This window comes from Tasmannia lanceolata, unplaced genomic scaffold (assembly GCF_043159265.1).
Source record: "Tasmannia lanceolata isolate RefF3 unplaced genomic scaffold, GAP_Taslan_0.1 ptg000008l, whole genome shotgun sequence".
NCBI lineage: Eukaryota > Viridiplantae > Streptophyta > Magnoliopsida > Canellales > Winteraceae > Tasmannia > Tasmannia lanceolata.
Window position 1 is genome coordinate 1564337 of NW_027518685.1, and position 24534 is coordinate 1588870.

At 38.6% G+C, this 24534-nt stretch overlaps 2 protein-coding genes across 2 annotated transcripts; both read left to right on the plus strand.

Annotated features, from left to right (window-relative positions):
* Positions 1-180: 180 nt before the first annotated feature.
* LOC143883873 (protein AUXIN SIGNALING F-BOX 3-like) lies at positions 181-7251 on the plus strand. The gene is made up of 3 exons (XM_077387192.1): positions 181-1483; positions 3892-4384; positions 5812-7251. The coding sequence occupies exons 1-3, from the start codon at positions 981-983 to the stop codon at positions 6577-6579; spliced, it is 1764 nt and encodes a 587-aa protein (XP_077243307.1). The 5' UTR covers positions 181-980; the 3' UTR covers positions 6580-7251.
* A 12204-nt stretch (positions 7252-19455) lies between these two features.
* LOC143883874 (ARM repeat superfamily protein) lies at positions 19456-21447 on the plus strand. The gene has a single exon (XM_077387193.1). It carries the CDS (start codon positions 19623-19625, stop codon positions 21348-21350), a length of 1728 nt encoding a protein of 575 aa, XP_077243308.1. The 5' UTR covers positions 19456-19622; the 3' UTR covers positions 21351-21447.
* The last annotated feature ends 3087 nt before the right edge of the window (positions 21448-24534 follow it).

Sequence of the window (24534 nt, forward strand, 5' to 3'; positions counted from 1 at the left end):
TATACCCCCACACCCTTTAGAGATAATGATTACGTGGCAGTAGAAAAAGCGCCGAGTGCGCACTGCGCACATGCGCGTATTAGCGAGAGCCGTGCTGGCCTCTGTTGACGGTTTCGGCTTTTTCCCTGCCATGTTTCTGGCACCATAGTTCGAGATATCGAATCATTTTTATCGCTCTTCTTTCATTAAACAAAATTTATTATGTGTGGAGAGGATACATTGTCCCACCTTTTTACTTTCCGCAGCCCCCTCTAGTGTAAAAGACTTGACATTACCTGGCCTGACGGGGCTGTCCCAAGTAGAAAAACGGACCGAATATATCACTTGATATTTTTCTCTCTCTCTCTCTCTTTTGCTGCATCACGCAATTCCGTCTTCTGTTGGTAGTTTGGTACTTGGGTTGTGTTTATCTGCAAGTCTGGATCTCTCCTTCTTTTAATAGCACAGAGAGAGAGAGAGAGAGAGAGAGAGAGAGAGAGAGAGAGGGAGGGGTTAATGGCGGATCTGCAACGAGATCTAACCTTTTTGAAACCCTAGAAACGATATATCATTGCTTTTGGAGGAGCTTGAGAGCGACTTCCATGGCTTATCTCTGCTCCTATTTTTAAGGTTTTTTCAGATTCTTCTTTTCCCTTTCCTTTCTCGTCCAGAGTTTTAATTCCAGAGCTGATTTCCATGCTGGATCCATCTCTTCTGGTCATTCTAGAATCTCGAATCATCTGATTACGTCTTAGCCCCAAAATGCCTTTTTTTTTCTCTTCTAGATTTGGAGTTTCATAGAAATCGGATCTGCTTTTTTTTTTTTTTTTTTCCTTCTAGGGTTTTGAGGAGATGGTGGGGTTTAGAATGGTAAAAAATGGAACTTTTTATGTGTTCCAGTTTAATCGATAACTTTAAGTTTTGTAAAAACTAGGGTTTCCTCACTTATAATGGCGGAGTATTATCGTTAGGGTTTTAGTTTTTCGAGAGAATATATATATATGGCTTCTAAGCGGAAAAAGGTACGGCCTGTGGAGGAAGACGAGTGTCGTGCTTCTTCGTTCCCCGATGAGGTTTTAGAGCGCGTTCTGGTTTTCGTGAAGTCTCACAAGGACCGTAGTTCTGTCTCTCTGGTTTGTAAGGACTGGTACACGGCCGAGCGATGGAGTAGGACCCATGTTTTCATCGGAAACTGTTATTCCGTCTCGCCGGAGATCCTAATCCGGCGATTTCCGAACATTCGGAGCGTTACCCTGAAAGGGAAACCTAGGTTTTCTGATTTCAACCTCGTTCCTCCTAACTGGGGAGCTGATATTCATTCTTGGCTTGTGGTTTTCGCCTCTTCTTACCCTTTTCTTGAGGAGCTTCGTCTTAAGAGGATGACTATTACTGATAAGAGCTTGGATTATTTGGCTCGTTCTTTTGGTAATTTCAGAGCTTTATCTCTTGTAAGTTGTGATGGTTTCAGCACTGATGGAATTGGATCCATTGCTACCCATTGTCGGTGAGTTTCTTTCTGTTCTCTTTTTCTTTCTTGTTTTCCCATTCTGTTTATTTACTTGTTTTCAATGATTTCGCGGGTTAATTTCTGTTAGATTTAGATTTACATGGGTTTTCTTTGTAAAAGAGCTTCTTTTGCTGATTTAGATTTAGATTTACATGGGGTTTCCTTCTATTGCTATTTCTTTTCTTTTTTTAAGGTTGTTGTTTCAGAAAAAAAGAGAGCTTTTTTTGCTTTCTTCAGTTGGGTATTTTTTTTTTCGTTTCTGATGAAGCAAGATCCATTCCCGATCAGGTTTGGATCAGGAAATTGAGAAGAAAAGGGGATGGTTTGGATCTGGAAATTGAGGCTTGGGGTCTATTAGATGCATATCTCGGAGGATATTACTGAGACATTCCTTTTTGTACTTAGAATTTGGCCTCAAAAGGATTGAGTCATGTTTGGGTTGACATCCTTGATGTTATCTTAAAGATGACATTACCGAAACACTCCCTTTTTTCTCATAATTTTATCTCAAAAGGTTTGATGCATATTTGTTTGGGTTGATATACTTTTTCATAAAGTTGACATTACAGAAACACTCCTTTTTTTTTCAGAATTTGATCTCAAAAGGTTTGATGCATGTTTGGGTTGACACCCTTGATGTTATCTCAAATATTACACAAGTATCCAACGTTTTCAGGGCGACTCACGATCTGCTAAAGTCTCTTGGAAACAGTGGTGCATTTGCTTTATCACGAAACCATCTGATAATTTAGAAGTTTCCTGGCCGGTTATTGTTGCGATGCATACTGATATCTTTTGTTGAATTAAATCTATCTTATTTTGGTTGATTTAAATAAAAAACATTTTATCTCCTTTATCACTGTCTTTCATCCTTGCCTTTGTTGTTGGTTTTTTTTCTGTATATAACAAATTCCTCCCACTGATCATTAAATGACAGCCCTTGTTTCACGAACACGGATAATATCTTCTCAATTTATGGCATATATATTGGATGGGTCAATTATATTTATGCTGTAGTGCTAACATGTAATCAGGAACTGCTTTTAGCTCTGTTTAATGAACCCCTTTTTAATGATTGGAGGAAAATCTTTATGACGATCTTTGTGGTTTTTAGCATGCATATTGGTTGAATTGTGATGCCAAAAAGGATCTGCTAACTTGTTAACAGGTCTGAAGCATGCTATGGGATTAGTTTTTGAGTTAACGAATGCTCCATGGTCAAGGCATATAAGATTGACTAGTTGCAAAGGTGGTGGGTTGATCTGTCATGAATTTGATAGTGCGATTTCATCTTTTCTGCCTCAGCTTTCTTGAAGGATTTGATATCCTTCCTCAGTCCTTCCTTTTTCTTTTGTACAGTCGACAGTTTTAGACTGTCTGATTATCCTGTTAAAGCTTGCGGCCTCTTCTAGTTTTACTTCTTTTCTTTAATGGAAAGCAGAACCCAGAGAAAGAAATTTGAATACATGCATCCTCATTTAGTTGAAGTAGGATTTGTACTGCAACTTCATGAGCATTAGCTTCTCTAATTGCTGGAAAAGCAGAGACACGATGAACAGAGGACCTATTCATTGGTGTTGCTTCTGCAACTGATAATTGTAGGGTTATTGTTTTACATAAAAATGACCATTTGGTTATTTTGAAAGGTCAGAAATACTTTTCATTTGTTCAACCCTTTCGTTAGGCAGCCCATAGTCTCTTTCAAAGTTTATGGCGTGAGGGTTGAGTGGGTAGGAACCAGTTGGGCATTTTGGCTGGATGCAATGCCATGACTCACCACATAATCTAGTAATTGGAATTTAGCAGTTGGACTTTTAGAATCTGACATCATTGATTTTTTATTTATTTTTTAAACAGTCTGATATCATTGATGCTTACAGAAAAGTGCAACTCAGATCTTTCCAGTGCTGTGGAAACTTTCTGGAGGCTTTTTTTATTGCATAACCTAATGGTTGGCTTACTTCCTGCTATTAATTTGATGCACTTAAGTATGTTGAAACTTGAAACCTCATGTCCCTCTTGGCCAAGCAATATTGAACCTAAAGACTGTTAGACAACCACTACAATCTTCCTACGACAACAATGATAGGATTGGGAATGTGGTTTTTAAATATGGTTGGAATATCATTCTACAATCTTCCTATGGCACCAATGATAGGATTGGGAACACAGTTTTTAAATATGGTTGGAATATCAATAAATTATCCGTTATTGTTCGCTGCTTCAGATATTGGTTGTTAGATAATGATCTCCGATCATACGTTATACTTCTTCATTCTACCTGAATATTCAAGAATAAATCAGTTTCCTTTTCTCCTCTTAAGGAAAGATACTTCTGCTTTTATTGCTTGGCAGATTGCCTTAATTAATTTATCCAAACTTCGAAATTCCAATTTGGGTCACAGGAACTTGGCTGAGCTGGATATACAAGAGAATGGGATCGAGGATCTTGGAGGCAGATGGTTAAGTTGTTTCCCCGAGAGCTTCACATCATTGGAAATACTGAACTTTTCAAATTTGAGCAGTGACGTGAACTTCCATGCACTGGAGATGCTTGTGGCAAGGTGCAAGTCACTGAAGGTCCTGAAAGTAAACAAGAATGTTACCTTGGAACAGTTACAAGGGTTGCTTGTGAAAGCTCCTCAATTAACTGAGCTTGGAACTGGCTCATTTTCACAAGAGCTTACTCTTCGGCAGTATGCAGATCTCGAAAATGCATTCAGCAATTGCAAGAATCTACACACACTTTCAGGTTTATGGGAAGTTACTTTACACTATCTTCCGGCACTGTATCCTGCCTGTGCGAATCTGACTTTCTTGAATTTGGGCTATGCTGTTCTGCAAAGTTCAGAATTGGCTAAGCTTTTGTCAAGCTGCCCAAATCTCCGCCGACTCTGGGTAAGAAATTTCTCAGCTATATCTATTTATTAGATTCTGGCCTTTAATTTTTCGTTTATTATTTAAACCAGTGATTATTGTTTTGCACCTAGATCTGAAATTAAAATCAAACTTGGCATCTCAATCTGCGAGTCATCACCAATTGAAAATTACACAATGTGGTAGTTAATAAATTAGAGAAAGAGGAATTACCAGGGTTATGATTACCAGGATTATTCATTGTGCTTGTGTGGAGGGTGGGAGGTTGGGGATTGGTGGGAGTCCAAGACTCGGAACATTTCACAGATATTCCACATTTTTCCTATTGAAACATTAAGCAACGATTGATATGGATTTTCCGTTTCAAACGAAAGAGATCAAAACTAGCCATGAGATTTCAAATCTTTTGACCTTCCACCATCTCCGCAACTTGTCATGTGACACACACATATTGCTGCCCTTTTAGGGTTTCTTTCTGACATCTTTTTTAGCTTGATATTGATGACTTTTGAAGATAAATTTCTATCCTAGTGTTGTGCTCTGCTTCTTGACTTACGTAAAGGTGAAAGCTATGTTTTCTTTTTCAAAAGTGTGATGAAAACTATGTTTTCTTTATGGAAAGTGTGATTGGTATTGTTGGCCGACTAAATAGTTTATTGGATAAAACTGTTGATTACTGTTAAAACCACATTCTTCTATTCAACTCTTTTCAGACCTGGTCATCTGACCAATCTTCATCAACTGTAGCTTACATAAGAAAAGAAGAATCCTTTGATTACTCTCTCTCTCTCTCTCTCTCTCTCTCTCTCTCTCACACACACACACACACACACACACACACGTGGGCGCGCGCGTGCGCACACACACACACACACAATAAAAAATAAAGTGTGAACTCTCTCAAAGAAAAAAAGTTTCTCATTTAGAGCAATGCTTTAATTGCTGATATATTGCGGCCTCGGCTCCAGCTATTCCAAATTCCTTCATCATCTTCCCACAAACTCTGATGAAATAGAGTTTATATATCAAATCCATCCTTATCTTAGTATTATGTAATTAATTGTATAATTCCATAGTCACATAAAGCTCTCAAAAAGAGAAGTCAAGCAAGCTAACATTGATTAGTAAAGACAAATTCCACTTTTGATTAACTAGTTTTCTGTTGCTAATCAAAGCGACGTGCACTTAGATAAACAAATGACATGTGTTCAAAAGGAATATATTGCGTTTTGGCCTTCCATCCTCCCTGCAGTTGAATCCTCTTCACAGATTACGAACAAGGACAAAATGAGCCTGTATTCTAACCATTTTCCCATTGTTATTCAAAGTTCTGCAGCCAGATACTTAAGATGTGTTTGTAGAAGAAATGTCTCACATTTTCACCTTCCAACCTCATTGCAATAGAATTGTCGTTGTGGTACAACAAGTCCTTTTCTTTATTTGTACAGGTTCTAGACACAGTTGAGGACAAAGGGTTGGAGGCTGTGGCATCTAGCTGTCCCTTGCTCGAAGAGCTCCGAGTTTTCCCTTTCGATCCTTATGGCCAGGAAGCTGCCCTTGGAGGGGGCACTGGGGTGACCGAATCCGGGTTTGTTGCTGTTTCTCGAGGCTGCCCCAACCTACGATATGTCCTCTACTTCTGCCGGCAGATGACAAACGTCGCTGTCGAGACAGTTGTCCATAACTGCCCTCACTTCACCCACTTCCGTCTATGCATAATGAACCCGTGGCAGCCGGACCACCTAACCAATGAGCCAATGGATGAGGCCTTTGGTGTGGTAGTCAAGACCTGCACCAAGCTCGTAAGGCTCTCTATCTCGGGCCTTTTAACCGATCTAACATTTGAGTACATCGGAAAGTATGCAAAGAATTTGGAGACACTGTCGGTTGCTTTTGCTGGCAGTAGTGACCGTGGGATGCAGTTTGTGTTGGAGGGCTGTTCGAAGCTACGGAAGTTGGAGATAAGGGACAGCCCATTTGGGAATGCAGCTTTACTTTCGGGGTTGGAGAGGTATGAATCTATGAGGTCACTTTGGATGTCGGCATGCCATGTGACAATGAATGGGTGTAGGCTACTGGCGAGGGAGATGCCAAGGCTGAATGTGGAGGTGATCAAGGAAGATGAGGATGATGACACCCAGGCTGAGAAGGTTTATATCTACCGCTCAGTTGTTGGTCGCAGAAGGGATGCTCCGCCTTTCGTCCTCACCCTCTGAGAGCTCAAGAGCTCAGCAACTCTCTCTTCCTCTCTCCGAGGCAGCCTCTCTCATCCAATCCAGATGGTGCACCTGTCCCTATGGTGATTCGAATTGCTCTGTCACTGGGCTTCGTATTCCGACAGCGATTAGACTAAGCCTATCTATTTGACATGGTCCACACTGGGGTTTTTCTTTTAACCATCCAATCGAGGGCCAACAAACTGAACGGTTAGCATTTATCTGGTTCTCAGGAGTTGCTCTTTGATTCCAAATTGTGAAGCCTATGTATGGTGAACGCATCTTCTGATTGGTGCGAGGTTGTAATGCAGATAGGGTGTGAGGTTCTGATCAATGTTCACGTGCTACTTACATGGTTCTAGGCAAGGCGGGCCCTAAATTTCACTTGGAGAGGGTGGTGCCACTCTCTCTAAGTGGGTCACCATGGAAACATTCTGCCCTTCATGTTCGGCCAGTGGGAGAGAATCTGGATAGACAACTGAGCAACAACTTAAGCCCTAGTATCCTATGAGAGCTCCTTTTGAAGATGGGGAATAGATGCAAAAAAAAAAAAAAAAACTAAAAAAAGCTAGGCTTCTAATTCGAAGGTGAACATGTATTTGATAGACATTCGTTCTGACTCCTTTATTTTCTTCATCTATGGCCTATGAAATTTGATTCATGCGTTCACTACTTTCATTTGAACACGATTCGTAAGAGATGGACTTTGGTTAGGCCATCATTTGCCATGCACTGTTTATGCGAGGGAAAGCCATTCAAATTTGAGACCCCACAATTCATGAGAGTTGCGAAGTCAATAACTCAAAAAAGTGGAAGAGTTTGAAAAGTTGAAAGTTGAAGATGGCAGCAACTGTTTACTTGTCATGTTTATCCACGGAAATGATATCTCAACCGGAAAAATCATTGCTCTCTCTCTCTCTCTCTCTCTCTCTCTCTCTCTCTCTCTCTCTCTCTCTCTGTGAATAAAATAAACGGATCGAATTCGGAGCGGATATGGCTATATCCGAATTTGATTACAATATACACTATCCGAATTCGGATTCGGATTCGACGGATATTTAATATTTATTACCGAATTCGTATCCGCCGGATATTGTTCGAATTCGGATATTATCCGTATCCGTTTATCTGGTAAATTCGAACATTTTATTGCAGCACTTTATATTTTTTCTCCTTCTTACTCGAATGAATTTTTCAAACCCTAAAACTAGACCTCTACATTCTCTTCACAAAATTAACTCTCAAACCCTAAAATATATGAGATCTTCTTCTTCATTTTAAAACAAAGGCAGAGAGAGAGAGAGAGGGAGGCGGTGGGGATGGATGATAGTGTTGGTAGTGGTCTTTGGGTTTTTCCTTTTTTTTTGTATACGATGAAATGGGTTTGGGCTATTTTTGTTTTTTTTTTCCTAAAAAGAAAATTCACTTTTCTTTTAGAAACAAAATATAGTGTGTCATTACTAAAAATAAATATTAATGATATTATTAATAATAAACGAATAGGATTTACTTCTCGGATTTGGATGTTAAACGAATCGGATATACCATTTACCAGATTCGCATCCGCTATGAGCCGGATATCTCATAAACGGATTCGGATAATATCCGCTTGAAACGGATTCGGATAATATTCACTCTAAACGGATTCGGATGCGGACGGTACTCGAATTTCCGAAGAGGAGAAAAGTTGTTCACCGAAATATTTGAGCCGTTTGGAAACTCACAAAGTAGGAGAGGAGATGGGCCTTTGCTAGTGTCTCAAATCCCATCCTCAAATCTGGCCTCTACATATGACTCACAATTAATGAATAGTGCAGGCAGGGTGAGCTTGTGCTCATCCAAAGCGCTAGCGAAGGCTCTCCCATTCCCACCGGGAGCCCCTCCCCAGCGAATGAGGTAAAGACAGAATGAACAGTTGGTCGGGCAACGATTCTGGTTGAAGCGGATCCATCCTACAGGAATATTCACCTGTTGTCCATCAACTACGCCTTTCGGCCTGATCTTAGGCCCTGACTCACCCTCCGTTTGGGCTCCTAGAATATGGCGCCCTTGTGGCAATCTATTTGATTGTATCGAAAGGCCCAATGAATTGGGATTTCAGACAATCTTGATCTCTTTCAAACCGATTCAAGCACTTGGGGAGGTTTCTTGGGGATGTAGATGAAAATCCCACTCTAGCTTTTGGACTGGTTTCGCTGTATGCCTAGCCAAATTCTTGTAGCCACAAAAGAAAATTATTTGAAAATCCCTTCAGGGCCCATTTGCATGCCGAGAAGATTTTGATTTGGAATTCTCACATTTGCAGACCTTTTTGCGTTGGCATTTGGATCCCGATCAAGTCCTTGAATTTCTAATTTAGCTACTAACAATGAAAAAAATCATATTTCCAAATAAGCTATGGAAATAAGAAATTGGAAATCCACAGATTTGGCAGTTTCCTTCACCCTCTTGGCTCCTCAACCTCTCTATTGCAGCAGGAATTCCCCCCTTCCCTCTTTGTCTCCCTCAGCATGAGCTGGCGGATCTATTCATTTGGTATTGAAAACTCAATTCCAAATCCAAATACAAAATATGAGGTATCCAAACGGGCCCTTGGTGAATTTAATTACATTCATCCATCTCCCTCAGTGCAATACCTTCTTGATGTAGCAAGTAATGTCAGTTCTCAATATATGAAAAGTGTGGTCATACCTTAAATCCATTAACAAAAGAAAAAAAGATGAAATCATTTCTTGTACTCTCACTTTTCTTTAGACGGAGCTTCTAAGGATAGGTCTTGCCTTTGATCTCTTGGCCAGTAACCCTACTCGTGATAGGGTTAGTGATTTGTATCCTGATTGTATTATTATATTTTTTTTGAAAAATGATAGAAATATACTAATAATTCATACGAGAATTACATGAAAAGCATCAGGAGTCCCCCATGAACTACACCGTATGAGGACCTAGGAGATAACTACAAGGCCCTAAAAGAAATCCAAAATTATTCTCCATTTGCCATCCCCTTTACATTCACCAGTCCCAACAAAAAACAGTAAAATTTCAAACTCTGCGACCTTCCTCGAAACTGTCCCCGATATCCATGATAATAACACCCATTCAGTAGTGGTACAACCAGGGTTTTAAATTTTGGTTTCGGTACAGGTTTCGGACCCCACAAAAATTGAAATTTCGACCAAAATTTGACGGATTAATAAAAAGAATTTTTTATTCGTTATCGAGAATTGCATGAAGAAGGCACCAGGAGTCCCCCATGAACTACATCGTATGAGGACCTAAGAGATAACTCCAAGGCCCTAAAAGAAATCCAAAATTATTCTCCATTTGCCATCCCCTTTACATTCACCAGTCCAAGCAAAAAACAATAAAATTTCAAACTCTGCGACCTTCCTAGAAACTGTCCCCGATATCCATGATAATAACACCCATTCAGTAGTGGTACAACCAAGGTTTTAAATTTTGGTTTCGCTACCGGTTTCGGACCCCACAAAAATTGAAATTTCGACCAAAATTTCAAAATTCCGCTTGAAATTTGACGGATTATTAAAAAGAATATTTTATTCGTTACTGAAATCCAGTTGAAATTTCGGGATAATTATAAATAAAAAAAAAACGGTCAAAATCCCTAAAATTTCACATGAAATTTTGGAAATATCAGAATTTCGAAATTCCAAAATTTCGTACGAAATAATGACACGTTTCGGGTATGTGCCATTTCGGTTTCGGTCTCCACCGAAACCCGAAATTTCAGATTTTGGTCGAAATTTAAAACCACGGTTACAACCCCCTGAATACAATTCAGTCCCTGTCATGTGCAATAAAGACACTTATGACCTCCAGGAAAAACACCTTTGGCCAAGCAGTCTACCATCACATTTGCCGACCTCCTCATCAATCTGATTTCGCAAACGAGGTCGTTGATATTTGAAATCATTTGCTCATCTAATCAGAATAAATCCTCCTTCCAGACAGTGATAATACCCCCAATAGTTCCAACTGCATCTTATGAGCACCATTGGCGATTGTTTCAACCCCAAATCTCATTAATAAAATTCTCCACTACTCCTGAAATTTAGATTCAATGATATAAAAAAATGTCAGGTTTTCTCATATGGCAAATGTCCTTTGCCGCCATCTTCTTCCTCTCCGTCCCCAAAACCCTAATCTTCTAGATCATGATCTTTTAAGAAAACGAGAGCCCCATTGCCCCTCCCACAATACCCTCTAATCTTTGCGCGTCGTAAGGCTTTATGCTTCATTTTGCCTTTTCCCGAGCTTTTTGATTTATGTTTACCCGCTCGTCCTTGTTTTTGATGTTCATGAAAGTCTTTCGGGTGCAATCACCCATAGCATTCATGGTGACAAGCTCTTCATCCAGTCCTTGTTTTGACTATATTATCTTTCTCATTCTAATAAAACGGTAGGGGTAACCACCAAACCCCAGCTTCCCTATCTAAAAAGAAAAAAAAAAGAACAAGATGAAATACATATAAGATGTAATGTGGAGATATGGGGCATGAGCTATATCGCTCTCTTGTGTCGTAGATCCATGCATAATCACCTATAGGAAACAACAGCCCGAGGCACGGAACCATACAAATGGAACACGTCTAATTACCCAATTAAAGAACACATAAATAATGATATAAAACAAATGAAACCCAACTCACTGGTCTATGAAAGTTTTTCATATGTAAAGCACAGGGAAGTAATCTGTTTTTTTATAAGCAATAGGTGACTGTCGCTCAATGGTTGGGGCTTTGTAGCTCAATGGTTAAGGATTCATTAGCCGACCTAGTTTGAGACAAAGGCTTAGCTGAGTTGAGTTGAGTTGGTGACTGTAGCTCATGGTTGAGGCTTTGTATCTCAACCTGAAGGTAACAGGTTCTATCCTAACTTACCTACCCGAAAAAGGGTGACTGTTGGAAGTGGCAATTGGATTTTGAAATGGTATGAGTTTGTGTTTTTTCAACTGTAGGATCACACATTAAATGAATATTTTTTGTCAAATAAAAAATAAAAAAAAATAGAAAAAGGCCTGTCAAATATGTAAATAGATTCAAGCCGAACAGGCAAGGTGCACGAGTGATCTTGTGCGCACATGCCTGATTAACTGGTTTTCATTACCCAGCATCCCAAATCCCCCTTGCAGGCCCTTGATCTTGCATATACGCATAGGCTGTCTTTGTTCCCCTCAATCACAACCCAGAGAGATGTAGTATGATGATCTCTCCAAACAAGCACAAGCTTATCGCCAAATGTCTCTTCTATTAAGAAGACCACCCGGTCTCGAAGCCTATCCAGTGTAACTGCAAGAACTCATTTCCCACAATTTAATGTGGGACTATCCCTTTCGAAGGGAATGAGAGAAAACAAACTTCTTAAAGCAGTGAAATTTTTAATGAATGAAAGTTTGAAAAAATGATTTCTATCTTAAAATACTAACCATTACCTACTTATTTCAATGGAAAAAGTATTTGACAAAGCTTGATACTGGGCAAATAGCTAGCCGTTATGTATAGTGAAGGTGCCTATGACTTGAAGCTTCACTTAATGCTAGCATATTCAAACTAGCTATAAGGATTTTCAGTGACTGTCTTGAACTGCAACACTTGCATATCGAAGGACATATGCCACGCATGACATCATAAGTGTTCAAAATGGTTCATAAAGCTACCATGTTATGGTCTGGTGCTTGTGCCGGATCTCAACTTCATGTAAGCATAAGAAAACATTTCATTGAAAAGCGGCCCCTCTTTCATGCATAAATATAAGTTTGTCTATTTATGGTGATCTTGTGGCTAGATATTCCACAAAAATCATTGTAAATATCACCATCGGGATATTTTCACAATGAGCATGATTTACCAAAATTACTCTATGACTTATTCTTTCCTTTGAACCTGGTTCTTGGGATATCCAATCCCTAGGCTGGGCATCCAGCATAAGTAATTGCTTAGTTATGGTTCTTTCTTTCTTGATAAGGCCGTAGTGAAGGAGTTTGCAAAATTATCACCTAATCTCATTGAATCAATAAAAACAACGATTATAGATTAGTTCTCTCATGATACTATGCTTTCAATGAATATTGGGCCTTGCCATTATAGTAATTATTTTGTACTCTTCATATCGCCGTTGTACTATCGCAATGAATCGAAACTACAAGAAAAGGCTCTTTTTTTTTCCAAATAGGTACGCCATTTAAAAATTTTCTCAACTAGCTTATCTCTTTACAGACGAAGGCTAGTGCAATGAACTCATCTTACATAGTTGATTGAAAAATTATTATTTGTTTCTTGGATTTTCAATAGATCGCATATCTTCCCATGGTAAATGCATAACCACTAGTAGACTTAAAATAATTTGATAGAGCATTTCAATCACAATTTCATTGAATCCTTTTCTTTGACACTGGAAAATCTATTATAGTGAATTCTATAGTTAATGTTATGTTTTAGAATTCTCATAATATGTGATATAATATTCCAATATTCCATACTAAGATAACTAAGTATATCTATTTATTAAACCTACTATATATGATATGTCAGGTCTAATACAATCTTTAGCATTTCTCAAACTAACAATTATGCTAGAATACTCTTTGATTAAGACTATCATTGTCATTAGCAAACAGAAGATACTAGAATCAAAAGGAGTACATCTAGGTTTGTAGTCAAAATATTTATAATTTTTAAGGATCTTCTCTATACAATGAGATTGGTTTAGTGACATCATTTTCAGTTCAATTATTTTGATTCTCAAAAATATATTTGCTTTCCTAAGACCTTTCATATCAAAGTTTCGCATTTGCAAATTTATAATATCTTTAACTACTACTAAATAGAACCAAAAATAAGAAAGATCATCTACGTATACGTAAATGATGGTATAAAGGAGATCAATATATTTACATGATATACATTTGTCACTTTCATTAATCATGAATCATTTTGACATAGTAACAATGTTAAATTTTCATGCCAGTATTTTGGGGGCTTTGCTAGCGTCCATCGCGAAAGGCATCTCACGGATGGTCTGTTGCATGTTACAGCAGCCACCTCGTGAATGAAGACAAAATACGCTGAAAAATATTGACCCTGTGTGGCTGCTGTCACAAGCAATACACCATCTGCGAAACGCCTTTTGCGACGGACGCTAGCAAATCCCTCATTTTGGAGTTTGTTTTAGACTGCATAGATATTTCATTAGTTTATACACTATATTTTCTTGTCGTCGAGCAATGAAATAAGATCATAGTATGCACAGACTTTTATTTATGTAACATAGTCTAGCGTGCTATGAACTAATAGAAGAAGGCATATAAACAAGAGTGGAGCTTTTATTTATTATTTGAAAATTCAGTTTAAACATTCCATCATATGCATATCTTTTTCCGACAAGGGATCTAAGTTTAGTGATTATGTAGTGATCAGATTCAATGGTCTGCTTCAAACTAGCTTGTTATTAATCAAAAAACTAAAAACCAAGTTCTTTCGCATTTTAAGAGTACGGATTATTCAACAACACTTTCTATACGAAATTGAAGGGAAACTTAATACCCCAAGTTTTGAGTACCCTAGCGGTATGAGCCATCAAGCAACACCTTTTTATCACTATCAGTAGGTGTGAATTCTGAAGTAGTTTCTGTCAATACAGATATGTCCAGATGCACCGTTTCCCTGCTCACCAACCATCGCTTTCACCAGTAAGATTGATTTCAGCAAACTCTTTGATCATGTTGGCTTGAGAAACATGATGATGCTTACAGTCCTGCCTATTCGAGCAATAAGCCATTTTCCACGGTATAAGTGACAAAATGACTTCGAAAGAGAGTGTTTTTCTTATAGTGAGTTTCTTATTCGAGTGCTCATAGGTAATCCGTTTCTGATTTAGCCTCCTTTTCATCAATTGATTGGTCATGTAATCTCCTGGAGAAGAGAAGACAATGAGTAGTTGAGTACTCACTAAATCATGAGCCAAGATCATATAGGCAATGAAAAGAAAAAAAAATTAAGATTAGCCGATGCTCTTCGTAAAATGACTGAAAGCTTGCTGATCAGATGGTTGGGATCATTTGGTAAGAACAATTTTTGAGCCATGGGTGATCCAAGTTGAGGCATACAAAATAGATGATCAATAGGAATATTAGACAGCCCACATGTATCGTAGGATGATTATCAAATCATATTGTGATACATACATATTGCATTTGTTGGAAGTTGTAATGTCGCTCCTTGTAGTTACAGCCTCTCAAAGTGAAAGAGATTTTGCCAATAATTTTTGAAATTCTTTTTAAAAATTTAAAACACTTCTAGCAGCATTGGACTACCTTGATAGTTTATCACAAACATGCATTATATTGCGAAGAGATATGCTAATAACATAGTTGTTCTTAGGCTTGTAATGTTCGGTCCAAATTGACACTCTGGGACAGCTTGTGCCACATCTCTGTGATAGGTTCTGTTGGTCAAACCAACAACCACTACTCCGACCAAACGCCATTGAGATTTCTTCATCGGATGATCTTCGGTCGATCTTGAACTCTCGAGTCGGTTTTAGGGTTCCGCCAACAAAATCTAAACCATTGATTTTTGTAGTCTTTTTTATCTCATGCGTGGGATATCCATTCGGCATGGGACCAAGAGACCGAGATCACGTGGGTCACCTCATGATGCTCTTCTGTAAGATCAACAGTCTTGATTGCACATACATGTCCCCATGTGCACCCTACAATCGACCGTCACCATTGATCTGGACAATTCTATCTGCCTAGTTGTTGGCTATTATGATGCACACATTTTTATTATTAATCAAATTCTATCAATTTGAGAGGTATTCAATTTGTAATACATGCAACCTATGCTTATTTGGGGGCCGTGGGTGGGGGAACCTATGCTTATTGGGGAATTTCTTGCATAGTAGCTCTAATCAGTAATCAACAAATCCATAGTGCAATCTCAGACAATCTTTCCAATTTGTCATGGAGACATCACCTCTTCTATATTTGGCTTAGTTGTTTATGAACAAAATTTGTTATTGTACCCTGTCTCTTGGAAGCTAAGGTATTTGTACCTGGCATTTTCTTCTCCCCTACTCATTGATTTTTTAAGCAACCATACTTTCTTTTCTTCTTTTGTTTTTTCAATAAGGCCAAGTCCTTCGTCCTAGCTACCTAACATTAATTTCGTTTCTACTTTATTATATCCCTTTCACCTCTTTTTTGCAAGGGCTCCCTTCAGTATAGACTTCCTCTACTAATTAATATACTAGGCAAAGAAAGAAATACAGTCTGTCTCAAGCTTAGAACAGTCGGGTCTCCTACACGCGATATTCTTCTATGGGGATTTGACAGGGACCGGCACATAAGGTATTTCCCGGGGCGGCTGTTTCATGAGAGAGCAGCCATCTCAGATGAATAAATTGAATAAGACAAAATCTGAGCCCATGTGGCTGCTCTCTCATCCATCAGCTGGCCCGCGAAATGCCTTCTGCAATCTTCCCTAGCAAATCACTCATTATTATTAGGTGGAGCCACATGATTGTCAATAACAGAGCTACATGATTTGAGAAAAGGAAATCTTGAAACTTACTAGACAATAAAGGGTATAATTGATTGACTACAAATATCATCTCTCTTTTTTTAGGTGGAGCCACATGATTGTCTATAACAGAGCTACGTGATTTTGAGAAAAGGAAATCTTGAAACTTACTAGACAATACAGGGTATAATTGATTAGCCACAAATATCATCTTTTTTTTAACATGAAAGAGAACTTAGACCCTACTTGTTTTGTATCTTGAGAACCAATTGTCAGTCCAGAACTGATTATTCCACTCAAAATTAAACGTAAATTTGAGTCCAATAATCAATTTTGGACTCAGAATCGGTTTTCAAAATCCAAAACAAACATGGCCTCAAAGTAAATTTGAGCCCAGCAATCAGTTTTGGTCACAATTGATTCTCAAAATCCAAAAGACAAACATGGCCTTAATCTGAGACTCTAAGCCACTATATTATTACTTAGATAATGATAAAGGAACAAATAAGTGTAAGAGAAGGCAACAAATTAATCAAGACATTTTAAACCATCTCGACCAGCATGCTTCTTCACAAATTGAAAATAAATAAATAAAATTTTCACTGTGCAGACTCTTGAAAGAAACCCTTAGGCTCTGTTCACTTGCGTTCCCAGGAAAGCAAATCCCTGGAAAACAGCCTCTTTTTTCTTTGACAAGACAGAATTCTGGTGTTCACTTGCTTTCCTGAGAAAGTAACAAGCCTAGGTGGAAAATATCAAGTAATGACATGGAAATTGCCAAAAATGATGTGGAAATGTCTCTTTTCTCACTAGTGTGGGAAACCAAATCCCACTATTTTGGTCGGATTTGCTTTCCTAGGAAAACTAGTTAAAAAAGGTGGGTAAGCAGTTTCTCGGGAAACCTTTTCCTACACAATTTTCCTGGATTTCTTTTCCTAATGCCACGTCAGATTCCCGGGAAAACAAGTGAAGAGAGCCTTAATTATTCTGAAGTTGGATAATTTAAAACATATTTCTCTAGGTTGGTACTTTGTAGATATTTTAAGCACATTACTCGGTCCCGTGGAGCTTTTAGGAAAACAATCATTACTTAGAGAATAATCTTACTTAACTCCAAAACAAATGAAATCAAGGATCATTTTTGCTCAATTTATTTTTTAGGGGAAGTGATACATTCGCCCACTTTTCTTTCCCAGCCCACCCCTTTTAAGTGTATTTACGGCTACTCTTTTTTTACTACAAGGGGGGTTGCGAGGAAGAAAAGGAGGCGAATAAATCACTTTCCTTTTTTTATTGAGATTTTTTGTCATCTAGTAAGGATTATATATTTGTATGTTAGCTCGTGCCAGCACCTTCTCCATGCACAACTACATTAATTGCCTCAAAGCTAATCTTCTTTGTTTTCTTCTTTGCTGGCATGATCAACACCTATATGTTCTTTCTTTTGGCTGTTTTGAAATGGGCACCTTTTGGCTCTAGTGGTTTCTCTCAATATCCAGTCTCATTAAAAACTGAAAAGTGCATTTTTCTCTCCCTTGTTGTGAAATTCACCTCCACTTTCCCAAAGGTGACCCCAAATTTAAGGCATCCAAAAGGGGTTCACATGGGAGGCGATATTATCCCTTGGTTAAGGATGTATGGAGCTATCTTTTAAAAAAAGTTCAAAGGAGGGGTGCACTCATTGCCCAAGTGATCCAAAGGGGACCTTCCTCTCTTACCTCTCCCATGTAGATTTACTCTCCTTTGTACCTACTTTTGTTAGCTAGCGACCTAATCAGGCCAAGGGCTACTCATCATTGGGGATAGCAGATCGGGTTTTATTCTATCATTGAATAGATTTGTTCTATTCGTGTCTAACTCTGTTCCAGGATAAAATATTACCATAACAAAATTGGTGAACAACATACAAGATAAATTTATCCAAAGCAGGATAGCCAATCCCAGGAACGACTAAATCAAGGATTTCTATCTATTTACCATGGGGACATCAAACTGTCCTCTGTTCATGTTGACCTTTGTTATTGAATAAAATATTACCAAAACAAAGTCAGTCACCAACAGACATAATAGTTTTCAGATAGATTTATCCAAACAGGGTAGCCAATCCCAGAAACAGTTGATTCAAGCATTTCCATTTGTTAACCGTAGAGATGGGAACCTTGAATTATTCTATTATCGGGTAGACTTGCTATGCTATGCTCATGTCAACCAAGGGCGTCAACGGATCTACTTCGGATCGGATCCACCAATCCGTTCAAATCCCTTATTGGTCGGATCCTTTTCAGAGTGCTTTTCGAATTCTACTTCTTAATTCCGGATCGTGGTCCATTTCCACGGAAACAATAAGTGAGAAAACTAATATGTTGTTTGTAGTTTTGAGTAGGGTTTAAAGTATTACAAAAATATCAATCATGAAAGACGTATATGAAGTAAAGTATGAAGGGTATTTTTGCACCGGATCTAGGACGCTCTATCGAATTTTGTGGTTATATTTGGGTGACGATCCAAAATAATTTCGGACCTTAACATCCGGATTCTTTGAATCCGTCGGATGGTCTGGGTCGATAATATCGACCTTTGTTTTAGAAAAAACATATTACCAAAACAAAATAGATAAACTTATCCAAGCAGGATAGCCAATCCCAAGAACAATTTATGGAAGGATTTATATCCAAGCTGTGGACCACTGACCAGTTGCTCTCACTATCCGTGAGCCTGCATGCCCTACCAAAGTAGGGTTGTAACGTGATATCACGGGTTTGATTCCTCTTGTGAGATAACAAATCATAATGAGAATTTTAGACCAAGAATGTCATAATACCTATCTTTCCCAACTCATTATGAAAGTGTTTGTGTTATCATCATCCTCTCTCATTGCTTTTACAGGAAGACTCTATACAAATGCGACATCGTGGTTTTAAAGTAAGGAAATGATATATTCCCCCCTTTTCTTCCCCTTCTAGTGTAAAAAGAGTACACCAAAGGAGGGTGGCCCAGGGAATAAAAAGGGGCAAATGTATCACCCCTCGCGATACTTTTGGCCATTACAATATTCAGAGGATCAGTTGTGGCTCTCTAATCTCTGGCAATGATTAAGAGTTGTAAATGGTTTTATCTGAGCCATAGGATTGTTATTGGCCGATCCAACGGATGAAAATCGATACTCATCCGCCGTCTCTTTCGTTGCCACCCACCTTTCCATCAATTGACCAAACTACCCCTTATAGTCAGTCACAAAGACAGAAGTACCCCCAGTAACACTGCATTGACACCTGACACTCGAAGGACAATATCGTCAGTCGATATGAAATAAATTCTGTTATGTGAATATTAACAGACCAATAAATTTTTGAGAAGACTCTTCCTTCCTCGGAACGATTCTTCAGTCATCCTCCACAATACCGCCCATTCTACCGGAAATCTGACACACCTGGCCGGATTTTCTGACCCAATTCACCGTAATAAGATGATTTCACCCCTCCCATTCCCCCGTTCAGAACAATGAAGAAAGAAATGAAAGAAGAGGGAGATCAAAATCCGAAGGAATTACTTTCCGGAGTATCCAATCTCCGGCGAGCAATCGACCTAATCTCCTTCTTGCTCTCCATCTCTCATTCCATCAAAACATTTCCAGTCAAATGGCAATCGATCCGAAACAAGCTCGAGGAGCTATATTCAGGCCTGACCACCGCCGAGAACTGCAATTCCGGCGAGAATTCGTCCCTCTCTTCTCTAATTTCATCCATCCTTTCAACAGTCGGCGATTGTTACAATCTCGCTCGCCTCTGTTTACAGATCTCATACAGTGGAAGGCTTCTAATGCAGAGTGATCTTGATATTATCTCTGTGAAATTCGATCTCCAGCTCAAAGAGCTTACTGGAATCTACACTGCAGGAATTCTAACTCGCGACTGTGCGATCGTTGTATCTAGGCCTGGTCCTAGCGCTACTCGCGAGGATATGAAATTCTATATCAGAGATCTGTTAAATCGGATGAAGATTGGTAGTACAGAGATGAAAAATCAGGCCTTGATTGGTCTGAATGAGGTTCTTAAAGAAGATGAAAAGTATGTGAACATCGTTGTTGAATTGTCAGAGATTATTGTTGTTTTGGCGAGTTTTCTTGAATTTACAGAGACTGAAATTCAGGAAGAATCAGCAGAGGCGATTTCTGCAATTGTGAGCTTTAATTCGTGTAGAAGCGTTCTCGTCGGGGCCGGAATTGTAGCACCATTGATTCATGTTTTGGAGAATGGGAGTGATTTGGGGAAAGAGAAAGCGGCGAAAGCTTTGCAGAAATTGACAGAGAATTCTGATAATACATGGTCTGTTTCTGCTCATGGGGGCGTACCAATCCTGTTAAAGATCTGTAGTAATGGTAATGTTAGTGGAGAACTGATGTGTTCTGCTTGTGGACTGTTGAAAAATCTTGCTGGTGTGGATGAAATTAAGAAGTTTATGGTGGAAGAAGGCGTGATTTCAACATTTGTAGGGCTGTCAAGATCAAAAGACGAGGTTTTGCAGATTCGCGCTATTGAATTCCTTCAAACTATGGCGTCTGGCGATCAGGCGATTCAGATGATGGTAGTAAAAGAAGGGGGAATTTCATCTCTGGTTCGGATCTTAGATCCGAATTCTTCCTATTCTTCAAAGGCAAGAGAAATCGCACTGCGAGCAATCGAGACTTTCTGTTTCTCTTCTATGAATTCTGTTAACATTTTAATGAGTTATGGGTTTCTTGATCTTGTTCTGTTTTTATTAAAAAATGGCGAGGTTACTGTTCAGGAATCTGCACTAAAGGCTCTGTTTTTCTTAAGTAGGATATCGGATGAGTCAAAGAAAGAGATTGGGGGTGCTGGATTTATACAGGAGCTAGTGAAATTGCTTGATAGTAAGTCCTTTGAGATTCGAGAAATGGCCGCAGAGGCGTTATCGAGCTTGGTCTCTGTTCCGCGAAACAGGAGGAAATTTGTTCATGAAGATTCTAATATTGATCATGTTCTGGAATTGCTTGACCCAGATGAGAAATATGGTGATAAGAAGTATTTGCTTTCTATGTTAATGTCATCTGCAAATAGTAACAGTGGAAGGAGGAAGATTGCAGCTTCAGGGAATTTGAAACACTTGGAAAGGCTAGCAGAGACAGAAGTCATAGAAGCAAAGAGGATTGTTAAGAAGGTTTCTGAGAACAGATTTAGGAGCCTATGGAGTGGGGTTTGGCACTCTTAAAATGTTCTTCTTTTACAAAGATAATAATGGTTTGTAGATTCTGATATTATTAGTGTTTCGTAATTTATGAATACTGCATCCAACAGACTTTAGAACATATTTTCTGTAATTTCTGCGTTTCTTCCTGAAGAATCTACAAAGCAAAAGTCAAAATTTTCTTCAGCGAGCGAGAAATTTCGTTAAAGGGTCTTTAAATTTTTTGCTTTAGACTTTTCATTAAGTCTGAGATGGAATCTTCAAAAGTAGTACAAAAGGAAAAGAGTGCAAAGAGATTTTCCGGTGGGATTTTCAGGCAAGGGTAGATGAAGTAGGTTAGTTAGTTAAGGGAAACAAGGGAGAAGGGTTTTTTTTTGATAGATAGAGTGCACATGGGAATGGCGTGAAATTGCAGACAAACATTTTCAAAAGATTGTTATCATCTTTTTGTCGCTTTAATAGAGGGAGGGAGCGATAGAAAAGGGATGCATTGTACAGTGTTTTTGGCTTGTTGCTAATGCTACAGTAATTTTGCTAGTGAAATTTCTGTCTAGGCACTTTGCTGTATAAGATCACCCTGGTTGGTTGAGGAACATGTCGGAGTAGGATCTGAACAGTCCATTTGTAGGGCATGATATGAACTGGCTATGCTACAAATTGCACTAGTCGGATGATCATGACTGACAGAATAGAGGCCTTTAAATAAATAAGTGGTTTCCAAATAAAAAAAATGGTGAAAGGTCACATCTATGTTTGGTGTGTCTTGGGCTCACTTGATTGATAGTCTAGACCATGGCACCATAATAAGATGAAAGGGTGAGGTTTTGTGCATCTTCTTTGTTTGACACTGTCATTTTCTTTTTTCCTTTTTCCTTTTTCCGTTTTCTCTTTGATTTCTAGGGCTTTTATATTGGTCCCTCTCTCTCTCTCTCTCTCTCTCTCTCTCTCTCAGTTGGTTTACTCCTAATATGTCTCCACTCCACCTCAAATGCACCCAATTCTGTCATCCAATTCTCTCTAAGTTGGTATTTCATCTTATTGTATACTATAATTAGTTCCACTAGTATGATGAACTGTCTTGATGAAGACTCAATGTCCATGTGACAGTTGTACTTGGTGATCGGGACCATTCATCTGTAGGCCATCTAGGACAATGAAACGCGTCCAGATCCAATGGTGAATCGAGATTCCATTGACAAGATTTGAGAATGCCTTAGTTATTACCTTAACCCTAACCCAACCCAGTCCTATGTTGAAGAAAACAAATCAAGAACAAAAACACAGAACAAAAATCAAAACTAAACAAGAAAGGCTTTTTCACCTTTTCTATATTCTGTGAAGTTCATAACACATGCTTCATGCTTTGCTTCTCCCTATTTATAAACAAAATTAATATTTAGAAAACACCCACCTAGAAGTGAAACTCCACACAACTAAACTCCTTGTAACTCTAAAACAACCACAAAAACCGCTCTCTCCTATTCTACCAGTAATATCTAACAAAATCCTATTCTAAAACAACCACTCGACAACCACATGATTCTCTTCCGCTTAACTTTGTCTGACTATGACTCAAACACTAGAAACCAAAATATCTAAAACTACAAAACCTAAAACTGCAAGTCCTAGTTTAATGTCCGACCCAACCCCTATGGCACCCGTGTACAAGACAACGATGACTAACATCCTTGCCTCGGTTGGGGAAGTTCAGCCTAAACCAATCCATCTAACCCGATTTTTCAAATCGGGCTTGGTTGGGTCGGGTTCAGTTCATGTTTGCCGGAGGGAGAAAATATAAAGAATTAAATAAAACTAATAACCTTAAAATTTCAAAAAATTATGAGAAAATAACTACAGAATGTAACCAGGTTCAGGCCGAGTCGAGTTGCCCGAGGCCTTAACTTCATATTTTTCATAATTTCTTTTAACCAAATCAGTAGTTCTAAGTGTGGTTTGGTGGTGAATTTGTAGTCAAAATGTAATGTACTTTTTCTCAGCCAAAGGTTCAGATGACCTTTGACATTTGGAAAGGGTTTTCTAGTCATTTTTCCACTTAAACATGGTTCACATGTAGAGTATATTATATTTCCACTTGAGAGTACCCGACATTCTTTTCAACTTATCCTTTAATGTAGATGATCTTTTTATATGACATACGAGAATAGGACAGTTATGAGAAAAGTTTGAGGTATCTGATAGTGGAGGGAGACTCAACGAATGCTATTGCATGGGGCGTAGGTAGTTCGCCGGGACTGTGGCACCCTCGGAACATAATAGCCGAAGTGCTTGATCTCATTAAGGTCTTACAATCTCGAATTGAGCACCAAAGAAGAACATCTACTGAGGAGGAGGATGTTCTTGCCAAATCAGGGGTGCAAAGAGATGAGATCATAGTTACCACAAGTCTGGTTGATACATCTCGTTGAAAATTGTGTTGGGTCATTTTTCAAATTATCAACTTTCAAAAAAAGAAAAAGAAAAAGAGATTAGGACAGTTCCTTGGCTATTTTTTTTTTTTGAAAAGGGCAACAGAATATATATATATATATATATGAGAAAACATTTCCTACACACTTGTGTAGGTAAGTTACCTACACACTAGCTAAAAATACAGTGGGGGCCCACATTGTTTAGGTGATCCAAACCATTCATTTGAATGGTCCTCACATAGATAGGGTGTCCACAAAAAATCAGATCCATAGGATCATCCCAACCCTACGATTTGTGGAGGTAAAATGGACGTGTATAAACCTTCACAAATTAGTCCATTTTTTGCCTCCATAGTTTGACTGGTTGGGATGATCCTATGGATCTGATTTTTTGTGGACACCATATCTATGTGAGGACCATTCAAATGAATGGTTTGGATCACCCAAACAATGTGAGCCCCCACTGTATTTTAAGCTAGTGTGTAGGTAACTTACCTACACAAGTGTGTAGGAAATGTTTTCTCTATATATATATATATATATATATATATATATATATATATATATATATGAGAAAACGGTTCCTACACACATGTGTAGATAAGTTATCTACACACTAGCTTAAAATACAGTAGGGGCCATATTATTTGGGTGATCCAAACCATTCATTTTTAAGGCCCTCACATAGATAGGGTGTCCACAAAAAATCAGATCCGTAGGATCATCCTAACCATTCAAACTGTGGAGGCAAAAAATGGACTAATTTGTGAAGGTTTAAA

Bases quoted from the DNA above. Each gene is read 5' to 3' on its own strand.
- LOC143883874 (XM_077387193.1), top strand. From the start codon at position 19,623: ATGAAGAAAGAAATGAAAGAAGAGGGAGATCAAAATCCGAAGGAATTA.
- LOC143883873 (XM_077387192.1), top strand. From the start codon at position 981: ATGGCTTCTAAGCGGAAAAAGGTACGGCCTGTGGAGGAAGACGAGTGT. The intron at 1,484-3,891 runs GTGAGTTTCTTT...TTTGGGTCACAG, and splicing joins TCCATTGCTACCCATTGTCG to GAACTTGGCTGAGCTGGATA. The intron at 4,385-5,811 runs GTAAGAAATTTC...TTATTTGTACAG, and splicing joins CAAATCTCCGCCGACTCTGG to GTTCTAGACACAGTTGAGGA.